Source organism: Ranitomeya variabilis, chromosome 6 (genome assembly GCF_051348905.1).
Source record: "Ranitomeya variabilis isolate aRanVar5 chromosome 6, aRanVar5.hap1, whole genome shotgun sequence".
NCBI lineage: Eukaryota > Metazoa > Chordata > Amphibia > Anura > Dendrobatidae > Ranitomeya > Ranitomeya variabilis.
The window spans coordinates 238,799,963-238,823,002 of NC_135237.1; the positions used below are offsets into that span (position 1 = coordinate 238,799,963).

At 43.7% G+C, this 23,040-nt stretch overlaps 1 protein-coding gene across 9 annotated transcripts in view; it reads left to right on the top strand.

Annotated features, from left to right (window-relative positions):
* Positions 1 to 21,665, top strand: part of BRD9 (bromodomain containing 9) — a 301,749-nt gene extending 280,084 nt beyond the window's left edge. For all 9 annotated transcript variants that reach the window (XM_077269514.1, XM_077269516.1, XM_077269517.1 and 6 more), the window contains one exon: positions 19,449 to 21,665. In XM_077269514.1, the coding sequence (XP_077125629.1) occupies positions 19,449 to 19,537 (89 nt within the window). In that variant the 3' untranslated portion in view covers positions 19,538 to 21,665. The remainder of the gene's footprint in view (positions 1 to 19,448) is intronic.
* Positions 21,666 to 23,040: the final 1,375 nt, after the last annotated feature.

The window sequence follows — 23,040 nt, forward strand, 5'->3', positions numbered from 1 at the left end:
AGTTGATGAGGTTTGCGCACATGTCAGTGTGAATTTAGTTCCACTCCTCTTTGCAGATCATTTCTAAATCATTATGATTTTGAGGCTGTCGCTTGGCAACTCGGAGCTTCAACTTCCTCCATAAGTTTTCTATGGGATTAAGGTCTGGAGACTAGCTAGGCCACTCCTTGACCTTAATGTGCTTCTTGTTGAACCACTCCTCTGTTGCCTTGGCTGCATGTTTTGGGTAATTGTGTTCCTGGAAGAACCAGCCATGACCCATTTTTAAAGTCCTGGCGGAGGGAAGGAGGTTGTCACTCAGGATTTTACGGTATATGGCTCCATCCATTCTCCCATTGATGCTGTGAAATAGTCCTGTGCCCTTAGCAGAGAAACACCCCCAAAAAAATAATGTTTCCACCTCCATGCTTGACAGTGGGGACGGTGTTCTTCGAGTCATATGCAGCATTTCTCTTCCTCCAAACACGGCAAATTGAGTTAATGCCAAAGACCTAAATTTTTGTCTCATCCGCCACAGAACCTTCTCCCAATCACTCACACAATCATCCAGGTGTTCATTGGCAAACTTCAGGATGGGTCTGCATATGTACCTTTTTGAGCAGGGGACTGCAGGATTTTAAACCTCTACGGCGTAATGTCTTTCCAATGGTTTTCTTGGTGACTGTGGTCCCAGCTGCCTTGATCATTAACAAGTTCCCCCGTGTAGTTTTAGGCTGATCTCTCACCTTCCTCATGATGGATACCCCATGAGATGAGATTTTACATGGTGCCCCAGATCGATGTCTATTAAGTCATTTTGTATTTCTTCCATTTTCTTACTATTGAACCAGCAGTTTCTTTCTCACCCACCGTCTTACGTATGATTTTGCAGCCCATTCTAGCTTTGTCTATGATCTTGTCCCTGACATTCTTAGAAAGCTCTTTGGTCTTGCCCATGTTGTAGAGGTTAGAGTCTGACTGAGTCTGTGGACATGAGTCTTTTATGAAGGTTACTATTTAAGACAGCTGTCTTTAATGCAGGTAACAAGTTAATTAGGAACATCTAACTAGTCTGTAGGAGCCAGAACTCTTAACCCCTTTCTGACATCGGACGTACTATCCCGTCGAGGTGACCTTTGCCCGTATGACCATCGACGGGATAGTACGTTATATGCGATCAGCCGCGTTCACGGGGGATCGCGGCCGGGTATCAGCTGATTATCACAGCTGACATCTGGCAACATGGCGTCTGATCTCAATTCCAGCTAATTCTGCGTTCAAAAAGTCAAATGGTGCTCCTTCCCTTCCGAGCTCTGCCATGCGCCCAAACAGTGGTTTACCCCCACATATGGGGTATCGGCGTACTCCGGATAAATTGCACAAATTTTGGGGTCCAATTTCTCCTGTTACCCTTGGAAAAATAAAAAAATTGGCAGCGAAATATAATTTTTGTGAAAAAAAAAAATGATTTTTTATTTTTACGGCTCTACATTCTAAACTTCTGTGAAGCATTTGGGGGGTTCATAGTGCTCACCACATGTCTAGATAAGTTCCTTAGGGGGTCTACTTTCCAAAATGGTGTCACTTGTGGGGAGTTTCCGCTGTTTAGGCACATCAGAGGCTCTCCAAACGCGACATGGCGTCCTATCTCAATTCCAGACAATTTTGCATTGAAAAGTCCAATGGCACTCCTTCCCTTCTGAGCTCTGCCATGCGCCCAAACAGTGGTTTACCCCCACATATGGAGTATTGGCTTACTCAGTACAAATTGTACAACAACTTTTAGGGTCCAATTTCTCCTGTTACACTTGGTAAAATAAAACAAATTGGATCTGAAGTAATTTTTTTGTGAAAAAAGTTAAATGTTCATTTTTTTAAACCCCTTTCTGACATTATACGTACTATCCCATCAAGGTGACCTGGGCCCGTATGACCATAGACAGGTTAGTACGTCATATGCGATAAGCCGTGCTCACGGGTGTTGGGCGTGGCAGGGTGTCAGCTAATTATCACAACTGACATCCGGCACTATCACGGACCGCTCCCGGCACTTTAACCACCGGAAAACTGCGATCAAACATGATCGCAGCGTTCCGGTGGCATAGGGAAGCATTGTGCAGGAAGGGGGCTCCATGGTTGCTTCCCTGAGACCCTCAGAACAACGTGATGTGATCGTGTTGTTCCGAGTGTCTCCTCCTGTCTCTTCCCTGCAGGCCCCCGGATCCAAGATGGCCGAGTGGTCCTGCAGGGAGGTGGCTTGTCAGTGCCTGCTGAGAGCAGGCGCTGGCAAGCCTCCAGCACTGCCTGTTGGATCACTGATCTGACACAGTGCTCCGCAAAGTATCAGATCAGCGATCTGACTTTATATAGTGATGTCCCACCCTAGGACAAAGTAAACAAAAAAATTACTGTGTAAAAATATTTTTAAAAAATTCCTAAATAAATTAAAAAAAACAATAAAATTACAAATATTTAGTATCACCGCGTCCGTAACAACCCGACCTATAAGGCCATGTTCACACTTTGCGGGTGACCTCTGCGGGTTCTCCCGCAGCGGATTTGATAAATCTGCAGGGCAAAACCGCTGCGGTTATCCCTGCAGATTTATCGCGGTTTGTTACGTGGTTTCTGCTGCGGGTTTCCGCCTATACTATTGATGCTGCATATGCAGCAATATGCAGCATCAATAGTAATGTTAAAAATAATAAAAATTGGTTATACTCACCCTCTGATGTCCGGATCTCCTCGGCGCTGCACCCGGCGGTCTGGTTCCAAAGATGATGTGCGAGAAGGACCCTTCGTGACGTCACGGTCATGTGACCGCGACGTCACGGTCATGTGACCGCGACGTCACCGCAGGTCCTGATCGCACAGCAACTCTGACCGGCCGGCCGCGTGCAGCGCTGAGAGGTGAGTATAACATGATTTTTTATTTTTATTCTTTTTTTTACCCCAAATATGGTTCCCAGGGCCTGGAGGAGAGTCTCCTCTCCTCCACCCCGGGTACCACCCGCACATTATCCGCTTACTTCCCGCAACGTGGGCACAGCCCCATGCGGGAAGTAAGCGGTTCAATGCATTCCTATGGGTGCAGAATCGCAGCGATTCTGCACAAAGAAGTGACATGCTGCGGGTTTTAAACCGCTGCGTTTCTGCGCGGTTTTTCCCGCAGCATGTGCACAGCGGTTTGCAGTTTCCATAGGGTTTACATGTAAATGGAAACGCTATGGAAACTGCTGCGGACCCGCAGCATCAAAATCGCGGCGGTTCCGCGGTAAAAACCGCAAAGTGTGAACATGGCCTAAAACTGTCCCACTGGTTAACCCCTTCAGTGAACACGTAACAAAAAAAAAAAAAAAGATGCAAAAAACAATGCTTTATCATCATACCACCGAACAAAAAGTGGAATAACACACGATCAAAAAGATGGATATAAATAAACATGGTACCGCTGAGAACATCATCTTGTCCCGCAAAAAATGAGCTGCCATACAGCATGATCAGCGAAAAAGTAAAAAAGTTATAGCCCTCAGAATAAAGCGATGCAAAAATATTTTTTTATATAAAATAGTTTTTATTTTATAAAAGCACCAAAACCTAAAAAAAGATATAAATGAGGTATCACTGTAATTGTACTAACCCAAAGAATAAAACTGCCTTATCAAATTTACCACACGCGGAACGGCATAAACGTAGCACCAAAAGAAATTAATGAATTGCTGTTTTTTGTTCATTGTGCCTAACAAAAATCGGAATAAAAAGCGATCAAAAAATGTCATGTGCCCGAAAATGGTACCAATAAGGCTGGTTTCACACTTGCGTTTTGATCTGCAGCGTTTTAGCGCTAAAAAACGCATGCGTTTTTTTCCTATACTTAACATTAAAAAACGCATGCGTTTTTTAGCATGCGTTTTGACACGTTTTCGGCATCGCATGCGTTTTTTGACGCGTGCGTTCAGTTGCAGAAATGCAACATGTAGTAATTTCTAGCGGCGTTTTTTTGCCGCAAAGAAAGCATGCGTTTAAGTGTCTGACAGCTGCCAAACATAAAAACCCGCTATAAATAGTAAATCAAACCCCCTTTTATCACCGCCTTAGGGAAAAATAATAAAATTTAAAAATGTATTTATTTCCATTTTCCCATTGGGGTTAGGGTTTGGGCTCAAGTTAGGGTTAAGGTTGGGGCCCAAGTTGGGGTTGGGGCTAAAATTGAGATTGGGGCTAAAGTTGGGGTTGGGGCTAAAGTTGGGGTTGGGGCTAAAGTTGGGGTTGGGGCTAAAGTTGTGGTTGGGGCTAAAGTTGGGGTTGGGGCTAAAGTTAGGGTTGGGGCTAGGGTTTGAATTACGTTTATGGTTGGGTTAGGGTTATGGTTGGGATTAGGGTTTGGGGTGTGTTGGGGTTGAGATTAGGGTTAGGGGTGTGTTGGAGTTAGGGGTGTGGTTAGGGTTATGGATAGGGATGGGATTAGAGTTAAGGGTGTGTTGGGGTTAGAGGTGTGTTGGGGTTAGGGGTGGGGTTAGGGGTGTGTTGGGGTTAGGGTTGGAGTTAGAATTGGGTGGTTTCCACTGTTTGGGCACATCAGTGGCTCTGCAATCTTCAATATAATGAATTCCATCGAAGTCTGCATTCCAAAACGCAACTTCTTCCCTTCCGAGCCCTGACGTGTGCCCAAACAGTAGTTTTCTCCCACATATGGGGTATCAGCATACTCGGGACAAACTGGACAACAACTTTTGGGGTCCAATTTCTCCTGCTACCCTTGGGAAAAAAATATGATTTTTAATTTTACTGCTCTTCATTATAAAATTCTGTGAAGCACTTGGGGGTTCAAAGTGCTCCCCATACATCTAGACAAGTTCATTAGGGGGTCTACTTTCCAAAATGGGGTCACTTGTGGGGAGTTTCCACTGTTTAGGCACATCAGGGGCTCTCCAAACACGACATGGCGTCCTTTCTCAATTCCAGCCAATTTTGCATTGAAAAGTCAAACGGTGCTCCTTCCTTCGCTCTGCCATGCACTCAAACAGTGGTTTACCCCCACATATGGGGTATTGGCGTACTCAGGACAAATTGTACAAAAACTTTTGGGGTCTAATTTCTCCTGTTACCCTTGGTAAAATAAAACCGATTAGATCTGAATTAACTTTGTTGTGAAAAAAAGTTAAATGTTTTTTTTTTTTTTAAACATTCACTTTTTGCTTTTTTCTATCATATAGACCCCTCAAAGTGACTTCAAATGTGATGTGGTCCCTAAAAAAAAAAAAAAAAAATGGTGTTGTAAAAATGAGAAATCGATGGTCAACTTTAAAGTAACATTTCCCACATGTCTACTTTACATCAGCACAATTTTGGAATCAACATTTTTTTTTTTTAGGTTAATATTTTGTGTGACATCTCTGTGATTTAAGGGCATGAAAATTCAAAGTTGGAAAATTACGAAATTTTCTAAACGTTCGCCAAATTTCCATTTTTTTCACAAATAAACAAAAGTAATATCAAAGAAATTTTACCACTATCATGAAGTACAATATGTCACTAGAAAACCGTGTCAGAATCACTGGGATCTGTTGAAGCGTTCCAGAGTTATAGCCTCATAAAGGAGCAGTGGTCAGAATTGTAAAAATTGGCCTGGTCATTAACGTGCAAACCACCCTTGGGGGTAAATATGTTAATGTTTGGTAAGGGATCAAATACTTATTTCTCACTGCAAAATGCTAATCAATTTATATAATTTATACAATGTGATTTTCTGGATTTATTTTTTATTCTATCTCTCAATGTTAAAATTAACCTACCCTTAAAATTATAGACTGTTCATGTCTTTTTCAGTGGGCAAACTTACAAAATTTGCAAGGGATCAAATACTTATTAACCCCATTGAAGATGAATTAATTGAGAGAGAGGTATAGTTTGTAAAATGGGATCAGTTTTGGGAGTTCTGCTGTCCTGGTACCTCATGGGCTCTGCCTATGTGACTTGGCAACCATAAACCATAATTGCAAAATCTGCACTATAATATGGAGCTGCTTTCCACTGTGCCTGAAAAGTAGTTCCCGATTCCATGTAGAGTATTGGCATGGCACACTAAGGAGAAATTGCACAACAGACTGAAAGGTCTGTTTTTCCTATTCGTTCTTATAAAAATTATTAATTTGGGGCGAAAAAAAAATTTTAGTGGTGAAAATTTAATTATTCTTATTTCACCGCCAAATGGTATAATATTCTGTGAGGAGCATGTGGTGTCAACATGCTCACTGCACCCCTAGATGTATTCATTGAGAGATATAAAGTGTTGTCACTTATGGGGAGTTTCTGCTGTTCGAGCACTTCAGGGGCTCTGCCAGTTTGACATGACACCCTCAAACCGTTCCATCAACATCTGAACTCCAATATGGGCCTCTTCCCTTCAGAGATTTACACTGTGCCTCAAAAGTATGGTAGTTTTTGACCACATGTGGGGTATTGGCGTACTTAGGAGAAAATGCACAACAATTCATTTTCTCATATTATCCCTTTTAAAAATTAAAAACTTGAGCCCAAAGCAACATTTTAGTGGGAAAAATGGTAATTTTTCATTTACTCAGCCGAATGTTAGGCAATTCTGTGAATCACCTGAAGATTAAAAATGCTCACTACACCACTAGATAAATTCCTCCAGAGGTATAATTTCCAAAATTCGGTCATTTGTGGGGGGTTTCTGCTGTTTTGGCATGTCATGAGCTTTTCAAATGTCATGGCTTCCGCAATCTATTCCTGACAAAATTGGGCTCCAAAATTCAAATAGCACACCTTCACTACCGAGTAAAATGTATTTTTTTTTATTTTCACCGCTCAATGTTGTAAAATTCTGTGAAGCACGTTGGGGTTCAAGGTAATCACCATACCACTAGATAAATTCCTTGAGAGGTGTGGTTTCCAAAATGGGGTCACTTTTCAGTAGGTTTCCACTATTTAAGCACATCAGGGGCTCTCTAATCTATTCCAGACAATTTTTCCATCATACATGACGGCACCACGAGAGAGGGGATCCGCCCATCAAGGACAGGAAACTTTCAAGATAAAAGGGGCGGCTCCTCTCTCCACATCAGTTGGTTTCCTGTCCTTGACGGGGAACCCTCAAGATGAAGACTTCTGATGAAGACAGAAGAGGATGCCTGGGTCGGGTGGATTTGGGCAGGCGCTGGTCTGCTGCACCCGTCACCAGGTACCGGTAGTTGCCTCGGGGGTCATGTATTCCATGCCCCCCCCTGAGCGAAGCATGACCACAACCCGTGATGCAATGACCGGGTGAAGATTATCCACGGGGGCCGCAGGTGGCGTTTCCCCCCTGTTGATTGAAAAATCCTGCTGTCCATGGGGGTCACTACATGGTGCCCCCCTGTTGACCAAAGGTGGCCATGCAGCCCGTAAGGCACATCGGTGCCCGGGCTAGGTAAGCTCCTCGGAGGTTTTGGGGCCCTTCCTGTCGAGCATTAAGAGCAGGTCTCCCCCCTCCTCCCTCCCTGGTCGGTACCTGAGGCAGCTGAGCGATATGGAGCCATGTCTGGCAGCACTGGGGTGAGTGCTACGCTGTCCCCCTGAGTTCCGGACCGCGGCATGGACATCCCCGGGACATTGCGAGCAGCCGGCGCCATGCTTCAGGAAATGGTATGGTACGCGCGTGCGCACAATACCCAGCAGCAGCACTCGGAACATTTTGTTGCAGGCAGAGGGGCAAGAGGGCCGAAAACTTCGGCGCACACCAGAAATGAAGGCTGGGTGCGCACCTGGAGGTAGAGCACTGAAGGAGCACGCACCGGAAGTAAGGTGCGCGCTCAGGACCCGACGGCAGTATTCGGGAAGAGGCAGGATCAACCAGGTGAATGGTGGATCTAATAGCGCGCTCCAGAAGTGGTTGCCGTGTGCGCGCTCTGACAAAATTATACAGCGCAGGCGTTGCGCTAGCGGCCGGCAGATGCAGGATCAACCAGGTGATTGATTGCATCTATGAGCACCGGAAGTGGTGCAGGCACGATCAGCCAGGTAATCAAATCATGACAGGTGCGCACATGCACCTGACTACTGAGGCGACCAGTAATGGCAGGATCAGCCAGGTGATTGATTGCATGTAGCATACACCTGATTGTAGCACAAAATGTTGAGTGGCCAGTAAAATGCAGGATCAACCAGGTGATCCATTAAAAAAAAAAAAGAGGAAGTGAATCTATTTAAACGAACCAGAAGTGCTGCCCTGTGTCACTAAACCAGGCCAGGTTGAGGGTGACTACTCTTGTTACGTGGTAGTGTGTGTGATGGAGAGCTTTTCACCAGAACATTTGATGCCACAGCAAAAGGTGCAGGAGAGGCGGTCTCGCTCAAGTGAGAAGAGCCAGATCCGCCATGGCAGCAGCAGAAGCCGCTCAGACAGCGTACGGACGGATCGCCATACCAAGGAGGGGTCCCTAGTCTCATTGGGAGACACGGAGAGAACCAGCCAACCTCCGGATCCGGTACCCGTACTTTGAAAGCGTCCGAGTGGTGAGTGAACTGCGAGAAAGTCCAGCACGCTAATGTCTGTTCTTTTCTCTTCTCTTATCTCCGTCTCTCCCCTCTTTTTCTTACATACATTGGGGGGTGGAGTATAGGAGGTCCCCAAGAAATGTAAATCAAAGGCTAAAAACAAGGAATGTCCCTTATGCAAAAAAGCGTTAAAACCATCCTGGAATAAAAATCTGTCAGGATTGCATTAACAAGACGGTAGCGGAGGAAACACTCTCCTTTACAGAGTCTAAGATCACTGATCCAATCAGAGGTCTGTAGGTCTGTGAAAGCATTGCAGACAGCCGACACAGATTCCAGATCTAGGGACAGATCCAGCCCCTCAGTAGCATCCCAAAGAGATTCCTCGGAGTCAGAGGGGGACTCAGATACAGCTCGCTGCTCAGATAGTAGCTCAGAGGAGGAAGACACATTTCCAGCGGAGGCTACGGATAAGCTTATTAAAGCTGTTCGCTCTACCATGGGGCTGGTAGATGAGAATGTAAAAAAGACAGCCCAAGAACTTATGTTCAGTGGTCTGCAAAAGAGAAAAACGGAGGTCATTCCCTATTAATGAACAGCTACAAGAACTGATTAAAAGGGAATGGCAAAAACCGGAGAAAAGGTCCCAGATAACCACCTCCCTAAAAAGGAGATATTCTTTTGAAGAGGAGGCGTCCTCATCTTGGGATAGAGTTCCGAAGATTGATGTGGCAATTTCAAAAGTTGCCAGAAAATCCTCCCTGCCATTCGAGGATCTAGGTTCTCTAAAAGAACCTCTAGATAGAAAAGTGGACGGTTCCCTGAAAACAGCATGGGAAGTCTCAGCAGGGGCACTAAGGCCAGCTATCGCGGCCACTTGTGTAGCCAGATCCCTTAAAATCTGGAAGACAACCTGGAGGAACAGGTAGAACAAAAAGTTCCCAGAGCAACTCTCCTAGAGGCAATACCAACCATGAGAGCAGCGGCAGTGTTTCTAGCTGAAGCATCAGCAGACTCGGCTAGACTGGAAGCAAAGTCAGCAGCTTTAGCCAACACAGGATGCCGTGCCGTATGGCTTAAATGCTGGCCAGGAGATACTCAGGCAAAGATGAAGCTTTGCTCTTTGCCATGTGAGGGGAACTTTATGTTCGGACCGGCATTAGACGAAGTGTTAGAAAAATTTTCCTAAGCAGCCGTTTCAGCCCTTTCGGCTCTCCTTTCGGAGAGGCCAAAAATTCCGAAGGCAGCAGTATAGAGACCGAGACAGGAGCAACTTCGATAAGCGGTCCAGGGGAGGAAAAGGCTTCTATTTTGGCAAGTCCCCCAGGGACACCAAGAAACCCTCCCAGTGACGGTCAGGTGGGAGGGAGGCTCTCTCACTTCCTTCCAGCCTGGGAGAGGATCTCCTGCAGCGTATGGATCCGACAAATCATAGGATCAGGCCTAAAACTAAAATTCCATCACTGGCCTCCAAGAAGATATATGCAGACCCCAGTACAGTCCTCCCAAGAGAAACAAGACAGTCTGGAGGGGGAAGTAACATCACTCCTAGACAAGCACGTCTTGGAAGAAGTTCCTATAGAGGAAAGGATGAAAGGATTTTATTCCCCCCTTTTTCTCATAAAAAAAACGGACAATTCTTGGAGGACAATAATAAATTTAAAAAGCCTCAACAAATATCTAATAATTCCATCTTTCAAGATAGAGACCATAAAATCAGCGGTGAAACTTCTATATCCTCAATGTTACATGTCCGTCCTAGACCTCAAGGTCGCTTATTATCACGTCCCAATCAGACAACAAGATCGTCAGTTTCTCAGAGTGGCAGTTCAGATGGAGTCCCAGTTGCGTCACTTTCAGTACAGTACATAGTACAGGGCTCTGCCCTTTGGGATAGCAATAACCCCACGGGTGTTTACAAAACTGATTGCAGAGGTCAAGACACTCTGATAATACCCTACTTAGACGACTTCCTGATAGTGGGGAAAAACTTTTCTCACTGTCAGGAGCAGGTCAGAATAGTGATGGACACTCTACAGACACTGGGATGGCAACTGAACCTCAAGAAATCCAAACTAGAGCCAGCAATGGTCCAGAATTTCCTGGGGATAACTGTAGACTTCGTGGCGCAGGAGTGTCGCCTCCCAGAAGAAAAAGAGGAAAAAATCAAACAAATGATTGACAACATTAACAAAACCAGAGATGACTTTAAGAAGAGCCATGTCGGTATTGGGGTCCCTAACCTCCTGCAATACCGGCAGTAAAATGGGCCCAGTTCCATGCAAGAGAACTGCAATGGTGTGTGCTCCAGAACGACCTGGAACTTCAGGGGCAGCTAGAGCAGAAGCTCATTCTCCCACTCTCTGTACTCCAATCACTCAGATGGTGGTTACAGATAGAGTCACTCCGAGAGGAGTTCCCTGGACATACACAGCCTCCAAGGTAATCACAACGGACGCCAGTCCATGGGGATGGGGAGCTCACTCAGACACACTATGGGTCCAAGACCCCTGGGCTCAAGAGGAGAAAAATCTATCCTCAAACGAGTGGGAACTCCTAGCAATAGAAAAGGCGATAGATTACTTCCACACTTGACAGAACATCATGTGAGAGTCCTATCGGACAACCGAACAGCGGTCGCATACATGAACCACCAGGGGGGCACCCGATCTCGGTCACTGATGCACATAACCAGAAGACTCATGACTCTAGCCGAAAGGCATTTCCTTTCATTATTGGCCCTGCATATTCGAGGTGTGGACAATATAAAGGCAGACTTTTTAAGCAGGAACCACTTGAGGCAAGGGGAATGGTCCCTAAAAAAGTCAAGTTTTCAACGGATAGTGCACATGTGGGGAAGACCCAGTGTAGACCTCTTTGCCTCAAAAGCCAACAAAAAAGTTCAAAAGTTCTGCTCCCTGAACCCAGCAGACAGGCCGTTGGCAGTAGACGCCTTCAGCATAGAATGGACATCAGAACTCCTGTATGCCTTCCCACCGATATGTCTAATCCCAGCAGTTCTGAAGAAGATCAGGGAGGACAAGGCCAGGGTAATTGTGATCGCTCCCTTCTGGCCGAAAAGACCATGGTTTTACTGGCTGAGGGTGATGTCAGTGACGGACCCGTGGGTTCTCCCGGAAGACCAGGACCTTCTAACACAGTGTCCCTTCAACCACCCGCAGAATTCCGGGCTACATTTGACAACCTGGCATTTGAACGGTCGTTACTAGAGAAAGAAGGGTTCTCAGCTGGTTTAATATCCACCTTGCTTAGTAGCAGAAAACCAGTAACGACCAAGATCTATGGGAGAATATGGAAGAAATTCCTGTCCAGTTCAGGGCCAATACGGGAAGGGGAGGTCCCGATAGTGGCAATACTGGAGTTCCTGCAAAAGGGCTTAGATCTGGGGTTAGCTGTTAGTACCCTCAAAGTACACATTTCAGCCTTAGCAGCCTTATTCAACTGTGACCTGGCAAGCAATAGGTGGGTGGTGAGGTTTATCCTCCAAGCCTGTAGTAGAGCTGACTCTGTTCCATCCCCTACTCCTCCACCATGGGATCTAAATTTAGTGTTAACAGCTTTGACAGAAAGCCCCTTTGAGCCATTAAATACAACATCAGATAAAGTACTGACATTAAAGACAGCTTTGTTAGTGGCACTTACATCGGCCCGTAGGGTGGGAGACTTACACGCATTGTCAGCCAACCCCCCTTACACACAAATTATGGACGATAGGGTTGTATTAAAATTAGATCCGGCATATCTCCCCAAAGTGGTATTGAGGTTCCATAGGGCTCAGGATATAACCCTACTCTCTTTCTGTCCCAATCCTAGTAACAAGAAAGAGGAGAGACTCCATTGCCTAGATGTCAGGAGATGTATCCTTCAGTATTTAGAGTACAAAATCCTGGAGGAAACAGAGGGCTTTATTTGTTTCATTCCAGGGGTCAAGGAAGGGCCTTAAAGCCTCAAAACAAACGATCGCTAGATGGGCGAGGGAGGCCGTTATTCTAGCGTATAGTAGTGCAGGCAGGGTTGTTCCACAGGGTCTGAAAGCCCACTCCACGAGGGCCATGGCGACGTCGTGGGCGGAGAGAGCAGATGCTACCATCGACCAAATCTGTAAGGCGGCCACTTGGTCCTCTCCGTCTACATTTTTTAAACATTATAGGCTAGACCTATCTGCTACCTCTGATCTCACATTTGGGAGAAGAGTGTTACAAGCAGTGATCCCTCCCTAAAGAGAATACCAATCTCTGTAACTCTCTCGTGGTGCCGTCATGTATGATGGAAAAACACGGGTATTAAATACCTGGTAATGTGTTTTTTCATGAGACATGACGGCACCCTTGTATTCCCACCCTTTCGATCACGTCATTAGTTGGGTGCATTATTAGCATTATTTGTATTATACACTCCCTGGGGTATCGGTGAATAGAACCATATAGGATGTATTATTTATGTGTACACTAACCAGCGGAGTTCCTCTCGTACTCTGTAAAACAACTGATTTGGAGAGAGGAGCTGCCCCTTTTATCTTGAAGGTTTCCTGTCCTTGATGGGCATATCCCCTCTTGTGGTGCCGTTATGTCTCATGAAAAAACACATTACCAGGTATGTAATACCCGTGTTTCGCGCAAATGGGGATCCTTCCCTTCCTAGCTCTGCTGTGCATATGACATAATGGTTATACAGAGGAAATTGCACAACAAATTTTGTGGTGCAAGGGTTCCTCCTGTTACCCTTGTGAAAATTGAAAATTGTGCTGCTAAAGTAACATTTTTCTTAGAAAAATTTTAATATTCCTTTTTTTCTTCCACATTGCTTTAATTCCTGTTAATCACCTAAAGGGTTAATATACTTCTTGAATGTGGTTTTGAGCACTTTGAGGGATGCAGGTTTTAAAATGGTGTCACTTTTGGGTATTTACTGTCTCCTAGGCCCCTCAAAGTCACTTCAAATATGGTGTGGTACCTAAAATTAAATGGCTGTTGTAGATTTTGTTGGAAAAACTAAAAAAAAAAAAAAATGCAGATTTAAACTTAACCCTTCATGTGATGAATGTTATTTATTAATTAATTTAGCTGTATGCCCATCTGTTTTAAAGGGAACCGGTCAGCAATATTGTGCACAGCAACCTAGACAGTGTCAGGTCTGAGCTGTTATAATGATTAAAATGATACCTTGGTTGATGAAATCCGTCTTGTGGTTGTTTTTTAATCTTTATTTTCAGTTTTTAGTTCATGATATGCTCGTGCTCTGGGGCGACCTGTAGGGGGGTCTTCATGTGGTGCTCTGATTAGGTATTCATGTGTATGGCTTCTGACAGGTCACTGATCCCTCACTGACCTGCCCCCTAGTTTGCATAATGACCACCTGTACATACTGAAGAAAAAAAAACCTTCTGCAGTCAGGTGCCGGCCGTGGCCCCTGCACTGCAGCATAATCGCATGTTTAGTGTCCAGTTAACTATTCTTTAGGTTATTGAGCAAGTAAAAAAAAATCAATTTGAAAATGACGCCCGCGGCGCCTGTGCAGTATCAGCTCTCTGTGTACATAAAAATCCGATAGCTACTATTGGGCCGACGGCGCCATCTTGCTGGAGAAGAAAAAACTTCCTCCTCCAAGATGGCGCCACCTGCGCAGTAGAAGCTCTCGGCAATCTCCACGGCCAGCACCTGCCTGCAGAAGCGTTTTTTTTTTTCTTCTTCAGTATGTACAGACATTCATTGTGCAAACTAGGGGGTAGGTCAGTGAGGGATCAGTGACCTGTCAGCAGTCTGCATTATGAATATCTAATCAGAGCCCCACATACACCAACCCTGCCTTAGGGCATGAGAATATCATTAACATAATATTGAACATGAAGATTAAACAACCGCAAGACAGGTTTCATCAACCAAGGTATCCTTTTATTCAGTATAACGGCACGGACGTGACACTGTGTAGTTTGCTGTGCCCAATCCTGCTGACAGGTTCCCTTTAAGGTCATAAAATTAAAAGTTTTAAAATTCTGAAGTTTTCAAAATTGTCATCAGAGTTTGAGGACACATCATCTGGTAACAATACACAAGCCTGCAATAATTACAATTGTACACAAGGGGCAGAATATTATATCAAACAATCCCTCTGGGAAATAAAAATGTGCTGTTGAAAAGCAAATTTGTGGTTCGTTGGCTTCCCTTTTGCCCTGGACGCAGCCATTCTAGATTCCCTTCTGCTTTTGCTTACATTTCGATTATTATTGCAGGTCACATTTCACCTACTGCCCAGTATGCAGAGAGGAGTGATGTGGGGGCTTTAATCCCTTGTACATTTGAAACCAGAAGTTTGCATACACTATATAAAAAGAGACATATGCATGTTTTTCTCAATATCTGACATGAAATCATAATATACCTTTCCCGTTTTTGGTCAAGTAGGATTACCATAATTACAACCCCTGGCAAAAATTATGGAATCACCGGCCTTGGAGGATGTTCATTCAGTTGCTTAATTTTGTAGAAAAAAAGCAGATCACAGACATGGCACAAAACTAAAGTCATTTCAAATGGCAACTTTCTGGCTTTAAGAAACACTAAAAGAAATCAAGAACAAAAAATGTGGTAGTCAGTAATGGTTACTTTTTTAACCAATCATAGGGGAAAAATTATGGAATCACTCAATTCTGAGGAGAAATTATGCAATCAAGAAAAGCAAACAAACAAAAAAAACACTCCAACACATCACTAGTATTTGGTTGCACCACCTCTGGCTTTTAGAACAGCTTGCAGTCTCTGAGGCATGGACGTAATGAGTGTCAAATAGTACTCTTCATCGATCTGGCTCCAACTTTCTCTGATTGCTGTTGCCAGATAAGCTTTGCAGGTTGGAGCCTTGTCATGGACCATTTTCTTAAACTTCCACAAAAGATTTTCAGTTGGATTGAGATCCGGAGTATTTGCTGGCCATGACATTGACCTTGTGTGTCTTTTTTCAAAGAATGTTTTCACAACTTTTGCTCTATGGCTGGATGCATTATCATCTTGAAAAATGATTTAATCATCCCCAAACATCCTTTCAATTGATGGGATAAGAAAAGTGTCCAAAATATCAACATAAACTTGTGCATTTATTGAAGATGTAATGATAGCCATCTCCCCAGTGCCTTTACCTGACATGCAGCCCCATATCATGAATGACTGTGGAAATTTGGATGTTCTCTTCAGGCAGTCATCTTTATAAATCTAATTGGAACGGCACCAAACAAAAGTTCCAGCATCATCACATTGCTCAATGCACATTCGTGATTCATCACTGAATATGACTTTCATCCAGTCATCCACAGTCCACGATTGCTTTTCCTTAGCCCATTGTAACCTTGTTTTTTTCTGTTTAGATGTTAATGATGGCTTTCGTTTAGCTTTTCTGTATGTAAATCCCATTTCCTTTAGGCGGTTTCTTACAGTTCGGTCACAGACGTTGACTCCAGTTTCCACCTATTCGTTTTGTTGTTCATTTCCTGTTTTGGAGACATATTACTTGAAGTTTCCGGTCTTGACGCTTTGATGTCTTCGTTGGTCTACCAGTATGTTTGCCCTTAATAATAGTGATGAGCGAATATACTCGGTACTTGAGATTTCCCGAGCATGCTTGGGTGTCCTCCGAGTATTTGTAAGTACTCGGAGATTAGTTTTCAGCGCCGCAGCTGAATGATTTACATCGGTTAGCCAGCTTGATTACATGTGGGGATTCCATAGCAACCAGGCAACCCCCACATGTACTTATGCTGGCTAACAGATGTAACTCATTCAGCTGCGGCGCTGAAAACTAAATCTCCGAGTACTTACAAATACTCGAAGGACACCCGAGTGTGCTCCGGAAATGTCGACTACCGAGTATATTCGCTCATCACTACTTAACAACCTTCCCATGTTGTTTGTATTTGGTCCAGATTTTAGACACAGCTTACTGTGAACAACCAACATCTTTTGCAACATTGCTTGATGATTTACCCTCTTTTAAAAGGAACCTGTCACCCCCAAAATCGAAGATGAGCTAAGGCTACGTTCACATTTGCGGTCCTCGCCGCAGCGTCGGGCGCCGCAGCGGCGCCGCATGCGTCATGCGCCCCTATATTTAACATGGGGGCGCATGGACATGCGTTGTGCTGCGTTTTGCGCCGCATGGCCGCAAGCGTTGGACGCAAGAAACGCTTCAAGTTGCATTTTTTTTGCGTCCAACTTTCGGCCAAAAAGGACGCATGCGGCGCAAAACGCAGCGTTTTAGCGTGCGTTTTGCCGCGTTTTTGTTTGCGTTGTGCGCTGCGGCGCCGACGCTGCGGCGCACAACGCAAATGTGAACGTAGCCTAAGTCCACCATCATCAGGGGCTTATCTACAGCATTCTGGAATGCTGTAGATAAGCCCCCGATGTATCCTGAAAGATGAGAAAAAGAGGTTAGACTATACTCACCTGGGTGGGTGGTCCGATCCGATGGGTATCGCAGTCCAGTGCAGGGTCTCCCATCTTCATAGGATGACGTCCTCTTCTTGTCTTCACGCTCCAGCGCAGGCGTACTTTGTCTGCCCTTTTGAGGGCAGAGGGAAGTACTGCAGTGCGCAGGTGCCGGGCCTCTCTGACCTTTCCCGGCCCCTGCACAATGCAGTACTTTACTCTGCCCTAAATAGGGCAGTCAAAGTACGCCTGAGCTGGAGACGCAGGGTGAATACAAGAGGACGTCATCGTAAGAAGATGGGAGGCCCCGGACCGCGACGCCCATCGGACCGGACCACCCACCCAGGTTAGTATAATCTAACCTCTTTTTCTCATCTTTCAGGATACATCGGGGGCTTATCTACAGCATTACAGAATGCTGCAGATAAGCCTCTGATGCTGGTGGGCTTAGCTCATCTTCGATTTTGGGGGTGACAGGTTCCCTTTAAGAGTTTCATAATCCTCTCCTTTGTTTCAATTGACATCTATCATGTTGGAGCCATGATTCATGTCATTCCACTTGGTGCAACAGCTCGCCAAGGTGTGATCACTCCTTTTTAGATGCAGACTAACGAGCTGATCTAATTTGATGCAGGTGTTATTTTTGGGTATGAAAATTATACAGGGTGATTACATAATTTTTTCCTCCTAAGTGAGTGATTCCATAAATTTTCCCCTATGCTTGGTTAAAAAAAGTAACCATTACTGTCTACGACATTTTTTGTTCTTGATTTCTTTTAGTGTTTCTTAAAGCCAGAAAGTTGCCATTTGAAATGACTTTAGTTTTGTGCCATGTCCGTGATCTGCTTTTTTTCTACAAAATTAAACAACTGAATGAACATCCTCCAAGGCCGATGATTCCATAATTTTTGCCAGAGGTTGTATTATTATTTGCCAAATGCCAGAATAATAAGAGAGAGAACGTTTTAAGGCATTTTTATCACTTACTGCAAAGTCAAACGTTTACATACATTTCATTAGTATTTGGTACCATTGCCTTTAAACTGAATGACTTGGGTCAAATGTTTGGGATATCCTTCCACAAGCTTCTCACAATAGTTGGTTGGAATTTGGTCCCTTTCCTCCTGTCAAAACTGGTGTAACTGACTCAGGTTTGTAGGTCGCCTTGCTTGTACCTGCCTTTTCAGCTTTGCCCATACTTTTTCAATAGGATTGAGATCAGGCCTTTGTGATGGCCACTCCAGAACAATGACTGTTATTCTTAAGCCACTTGGTTACCATTTTGGCACTATGCTTTGGGTCATTGTCCATTTGGAAGACCCGTTTCCGCCCAAGCTTTAGCTTCCTGGCTGATGTTTTTAAGATGTTGATTCAGTATTGCCACATAATCTTCTTTTATCATGATGCCATCTATTTTGTAAAGTGCACCAGTCCCTCCTGCAGCAAACCAACCCCACAACATGATGCTGACACCTCCGTGTTTCATACTTGCGAAGGTGTTCTTAGGGTTCCAAGCTTCTCCCTTTTTCCGCCAAACGTAACGATGCTCATTATGCCCAAAAAAGTTAAATTTTAGTTTCATCAGTCCACCTGACATGTCTCCAAAAATTAAGGTCTTTGTTCCTGTGTGCATTTGCAAACATTAATCTGGATTTTCTATGTTTATTTTGGAGAATTGCTTCTTCCTGGCAGAGTGGCCTTTCAGCCCATGTTGATACAGTACTCATTTCACTGTGGATATTGACACAATCTTACCAGCTTCCACCATCATCTTCACAAGGTCTTTTGTCCTTGGTAGATATGATCATGTTGGACCAAAGCATGTTCATCTCTGGGACAGAACCCCTCCCCTTCCTGAGCCGTATAATGGCTGAACTTTCCCGTCTTGTTTGTACTTGTGTATAATTGTTTGTACAGAAGAATGAGGCACAGTCAGGTATCTTGAAATTGTTCCCAAGGATGAGCCAGACTTATGCAAGTCCACAATTCTCTTTTTGATATTTTGTCTGATTTCTTTAGACTTTCAAATGATGCTACACAAAGAAGCAGTGTGTTTCAGGTGTGCATTAAAATACATCAACAGATGTGTCTCTAATTAACTCAGATGTTGTTAAGATACCTATCAGAAGCTTCCAAACACATGACATCATCATATGGGCAGTCCTAAATTGTTTAAAGGCACAGTAACCTTAGTGTATGTAAACTTTTGACTTTGCAGTAAGTAATAAAAATGTCTTAAAATGTTCTCTCTCTCATTATTCTGGCTTTTGGCAAATATTAATAATTATGTTAATCCTAATTTAGCTAAAACTGTAAAGGTTTATTCTGATTTCATGACATATTGAGAAAAACATGAATGTGTCTTTTTATATAGTATATGTAAACTTCTGATTTCAACTGTATCTTTGATGCAGGCATGGTGTCATCTGTAGAAAAATAGATATGTCGGCAATTAAAGAATATTGGGAAGGGGCATTCTTATATGCAACCTGCTGTATGGATTTATTTTAAATGTATTTTTTTTTTCAACTTTAGGCAGCCCTTCTCGTCTCAGCATTGGAGAACAGCCAGACATTCCAGACCCCTATGAATTTCTCCAGTCACCGGAGTCTGAAAATAGTTGAAATGCTTTGTAAATTGTATTTATTAATCCTACATTTATATGTCGTAAGCCTATTGTAAAAAATGTTATCTTCTTCCTGCCCTGCCTCTCTCTATAAGTGATACGGGGTTAAGTGGTTGTCATTTCTTTCCTTTTCTCTTAGAAGACAGACTCTAAATACAGTGTATTCCAATATACAAGTATGTTCAGACAGACATTTGCTGCATCTGTTTTTTCCACATAAAAAAATGTTTGAGGGAAAAATGCTGTGTAAGTAGCACACTTTGGTGTGTTTATGCATTCTTTTATTCAATTAAAAAATGCAGCAAAAAACTGAAGAATTTACATTCTTCGGTTAAAAAAAAGTAAAAGATAAAGTTTAAAAAAATCGCACCATGTGAATTATGTTTTAAAAATGTGTTTATTTTGCTACTACTTTAAGCTCTGCGTTTTTCTCCTACACAGAAAAAGTAGCTAAAACTGTGTGAACAAGCTCTAACTTTTGCGGGCAGGAGGAAATGACACCATAGTAAATGGTTTGTACAAAAAAAACCCATGTTTTGTTTTGTTTTTATATATTCTTTATTTTCCACTTATAAATGTTTTAATGGCCATTGACTTGCTCACATTAAAAATAATAAACTTGGCATTTTCACCTTCCATAGCACCACCTCTCCACGCACATTACCACTGCAGCCAAACACTTGGCTCAGTGGCTCTGTATTGTCCGTGACCACTGCATTCCATCTGCAAAGATCAGGAACAGCAGTGAAGAGGTGTTGTTGGAGTAGGCAAAAGTGTGTAATGCTAAAATTGTTAATATGTGGTTAAGCAAGACATTAATTATTGAAAACCCCTTAAAGATCAAATATTACAAAAGTACAAAGCTGCTTTTACAGGTGCTATGCAGAGTTGAAAATTAAGCGAAAAAATTCTGACTGTGATAATACCCAACTAATATTTCTAGTTGCCTGTGTTTTTTTTTTTTTTGTCCATCCCTGCCTCCCCTCCAAAAAAAAGGTATCTCGCTGTTTTATTTAGCAGATTTTTGCCATGGAGAGCAGAGTAATGTAGGCAAAGAGAAGCTGAATCCAATGATGTGTGACTTAGTTTACAGGGTGCAGCAGTTCTGACTAGTGATGAGCGAGTGTACTCGTTGCTCGGGTTTTCCTGAGCACGCTCGGGTGACTTCCGAGTATTTGACTGCTCGGAGATTGTTTTCATCGCGGCAGCTGAATGATTTACAGCTAGTAGCCTGCTTGATTACATGTGGGGATTCCCTAGCAACCAGGCAACCCCCTCATGTACTCAGCCTGGCTAGCAGCTGCAAATCATTCAGCTGCCGCGATGAAAACTAAATCTCCAAACAGTCATAAATACTCGGAGGTCACCCGAGCAACGAGTACACTCGCTCATCACTAGTTCAGACACAATCAGAGCTTTTAGATTTATCATGAAGCAGAGCTGAGAAAACCGCCCCCGCCCACACCAGGCTCTCTATGTATGCAAAGTCCATAGACAGTGAGCTCCTTATCACAAAGGGAGGGGGTGTTGCCAGACTATTGTAGTGCGGCAATATTAATCTTTTATTGACAAATCCTTCACAGTTTTCAAAGTACATACTGTTGTTTACTAAATGACACGTCCCTGAATTCTGTGTTCCAGCCTCTATTTTCTGCTGTCTTCAGATTGCATAGCAAAAACTTGCTGACAGATTCCCTTTAAGGGCAGCATAAAGGGAAAGTGAAAGTGACATGCATATTTCTGCAATCTGTAACTTATGTGAGATGCAGTATGAGCAAACATCAGGCTATCTGTCACTACTTGATGTTTCTCTCAGAGAGGGCAGCGTGGTACAGCTGGCAGGTTTGTGCCATTCCAGCTCAGTACTTGGTTTACATCCCGCCTCTACTGGAGCCGATAATAGGTATTCTGTGGGTTTACTTGGTGTCGGAATCCCACCATTCTGGTATTGATGACCTACCCAAAGATATTTCATCATATTCCATGTGTACTTATAACATATTTTTTTCTGTCACTATTTTGAATATTGCTGCCATGATGTTTGTAATTGAAATACGTCCTGTACAGTATAATAAGTATGTGTTGTTGTTTTTTATTTAATTAAAACTCAACTATTCTATGCCGCATGAATGCATATATATTCACATTCATTTTGACTTGTTTTTAAGTGATCATTGGAGTTGCATAATGTAAATTGCCTTGGTATAAGCACTGCAAGCAAGGTGCTATATTGTATGTATCTTAAGTTTGTCATACAAAATGAGATGCCTGTCACATTTGTTTAATCGAAAGTTAACTGTTTCAACTCAACATTCAGGAACTCCGCTTCCGAGTTTTCATCTGTTTTTAATAGGCTGAAGAGCTAAAGCTGCTATGTGACTCTTGGCATCTTATTTTCCCCAACATCTTGCATTGGGAAAGATTTGGGAGGTTTCCATACACATTAGGTGGTTGGAAAGTTTGCAAACTTTAAAGGGTTGACATTTAATTTTGTATAAAGTACTAGTACACCAAGTCTAGATATACTTTTATTCTTTTTAACAATTTTTTTTTCGGCAATGTCCCTTCACTTGACCTATTGAAGGTTCCAGAATGGAGGAGCATATGAAGTGCTGAGGTCTCAAAGGCATGAGAGTGCTCCTGGTACCTTGACCAGTATCATACATGTGCGACACCACACATGACCAGACTGCCCAGCAAAATACCACATCCATCTCTAAACCAAAAGAGGCAGCACCTAAACCATATATCCACACTGAGGAAGGCAATGAATAGAGAGAATGAAATATACACACAATCTCATTGGTCCCATAGCCACTAAAATTCCGTAGCCCCACACTATTCTCCTATATGGGGCCAGGCGAGACTGATACATCACAACCTCTAGAAGAGACACCCAGTCATCTTCAATTATTACTTGACTTTTTTTTCCTTCCTTCTCCACTACAAAGACCAGATTTTGTTTTTTGGAAGAAGAGGAGGATATGTGCCTAGGTAGAACACTTAGGGTAAAGGTACCTTCACACTGAGCGACTTAACAACGATATCGCTAGCGATCCGTGACGTTGCAGCGTCCTGGATAGCGATATCGTTGTGTTTGACACGCAGCAGCGATCTGGATCCTGCTGTGACATCGTTGGTCGGAGCTAGAAGGCCAGCACCTTATTTCGTTGCGGGATCTCCCGTAGACATCGCTGGATCGGTGTGTGTGACACCGATCCAGCGATGTCTTCACTGGTAACCAGGGTAAACATCGGGTTACTAAGCGCAGGGCCGCGCTTAGTAACCCGATGTTTACCCTGGTTACCATTGTAAATGTAAAAAAAACCAAACAGTACATACTTACATTCCGGTGTCTGTCCCCTCGCCGTCAGCTTCCCGCACTGACTGTGAGCGCCGGCCGGCCGTAAAGCACAGCGGTGACGTCACCTCTCTGCTGCCAGCGCTGAGACAGTGCAGGGAAGCTGAGGCCGGGGGACAGACACCGGAATGTAAGTATGT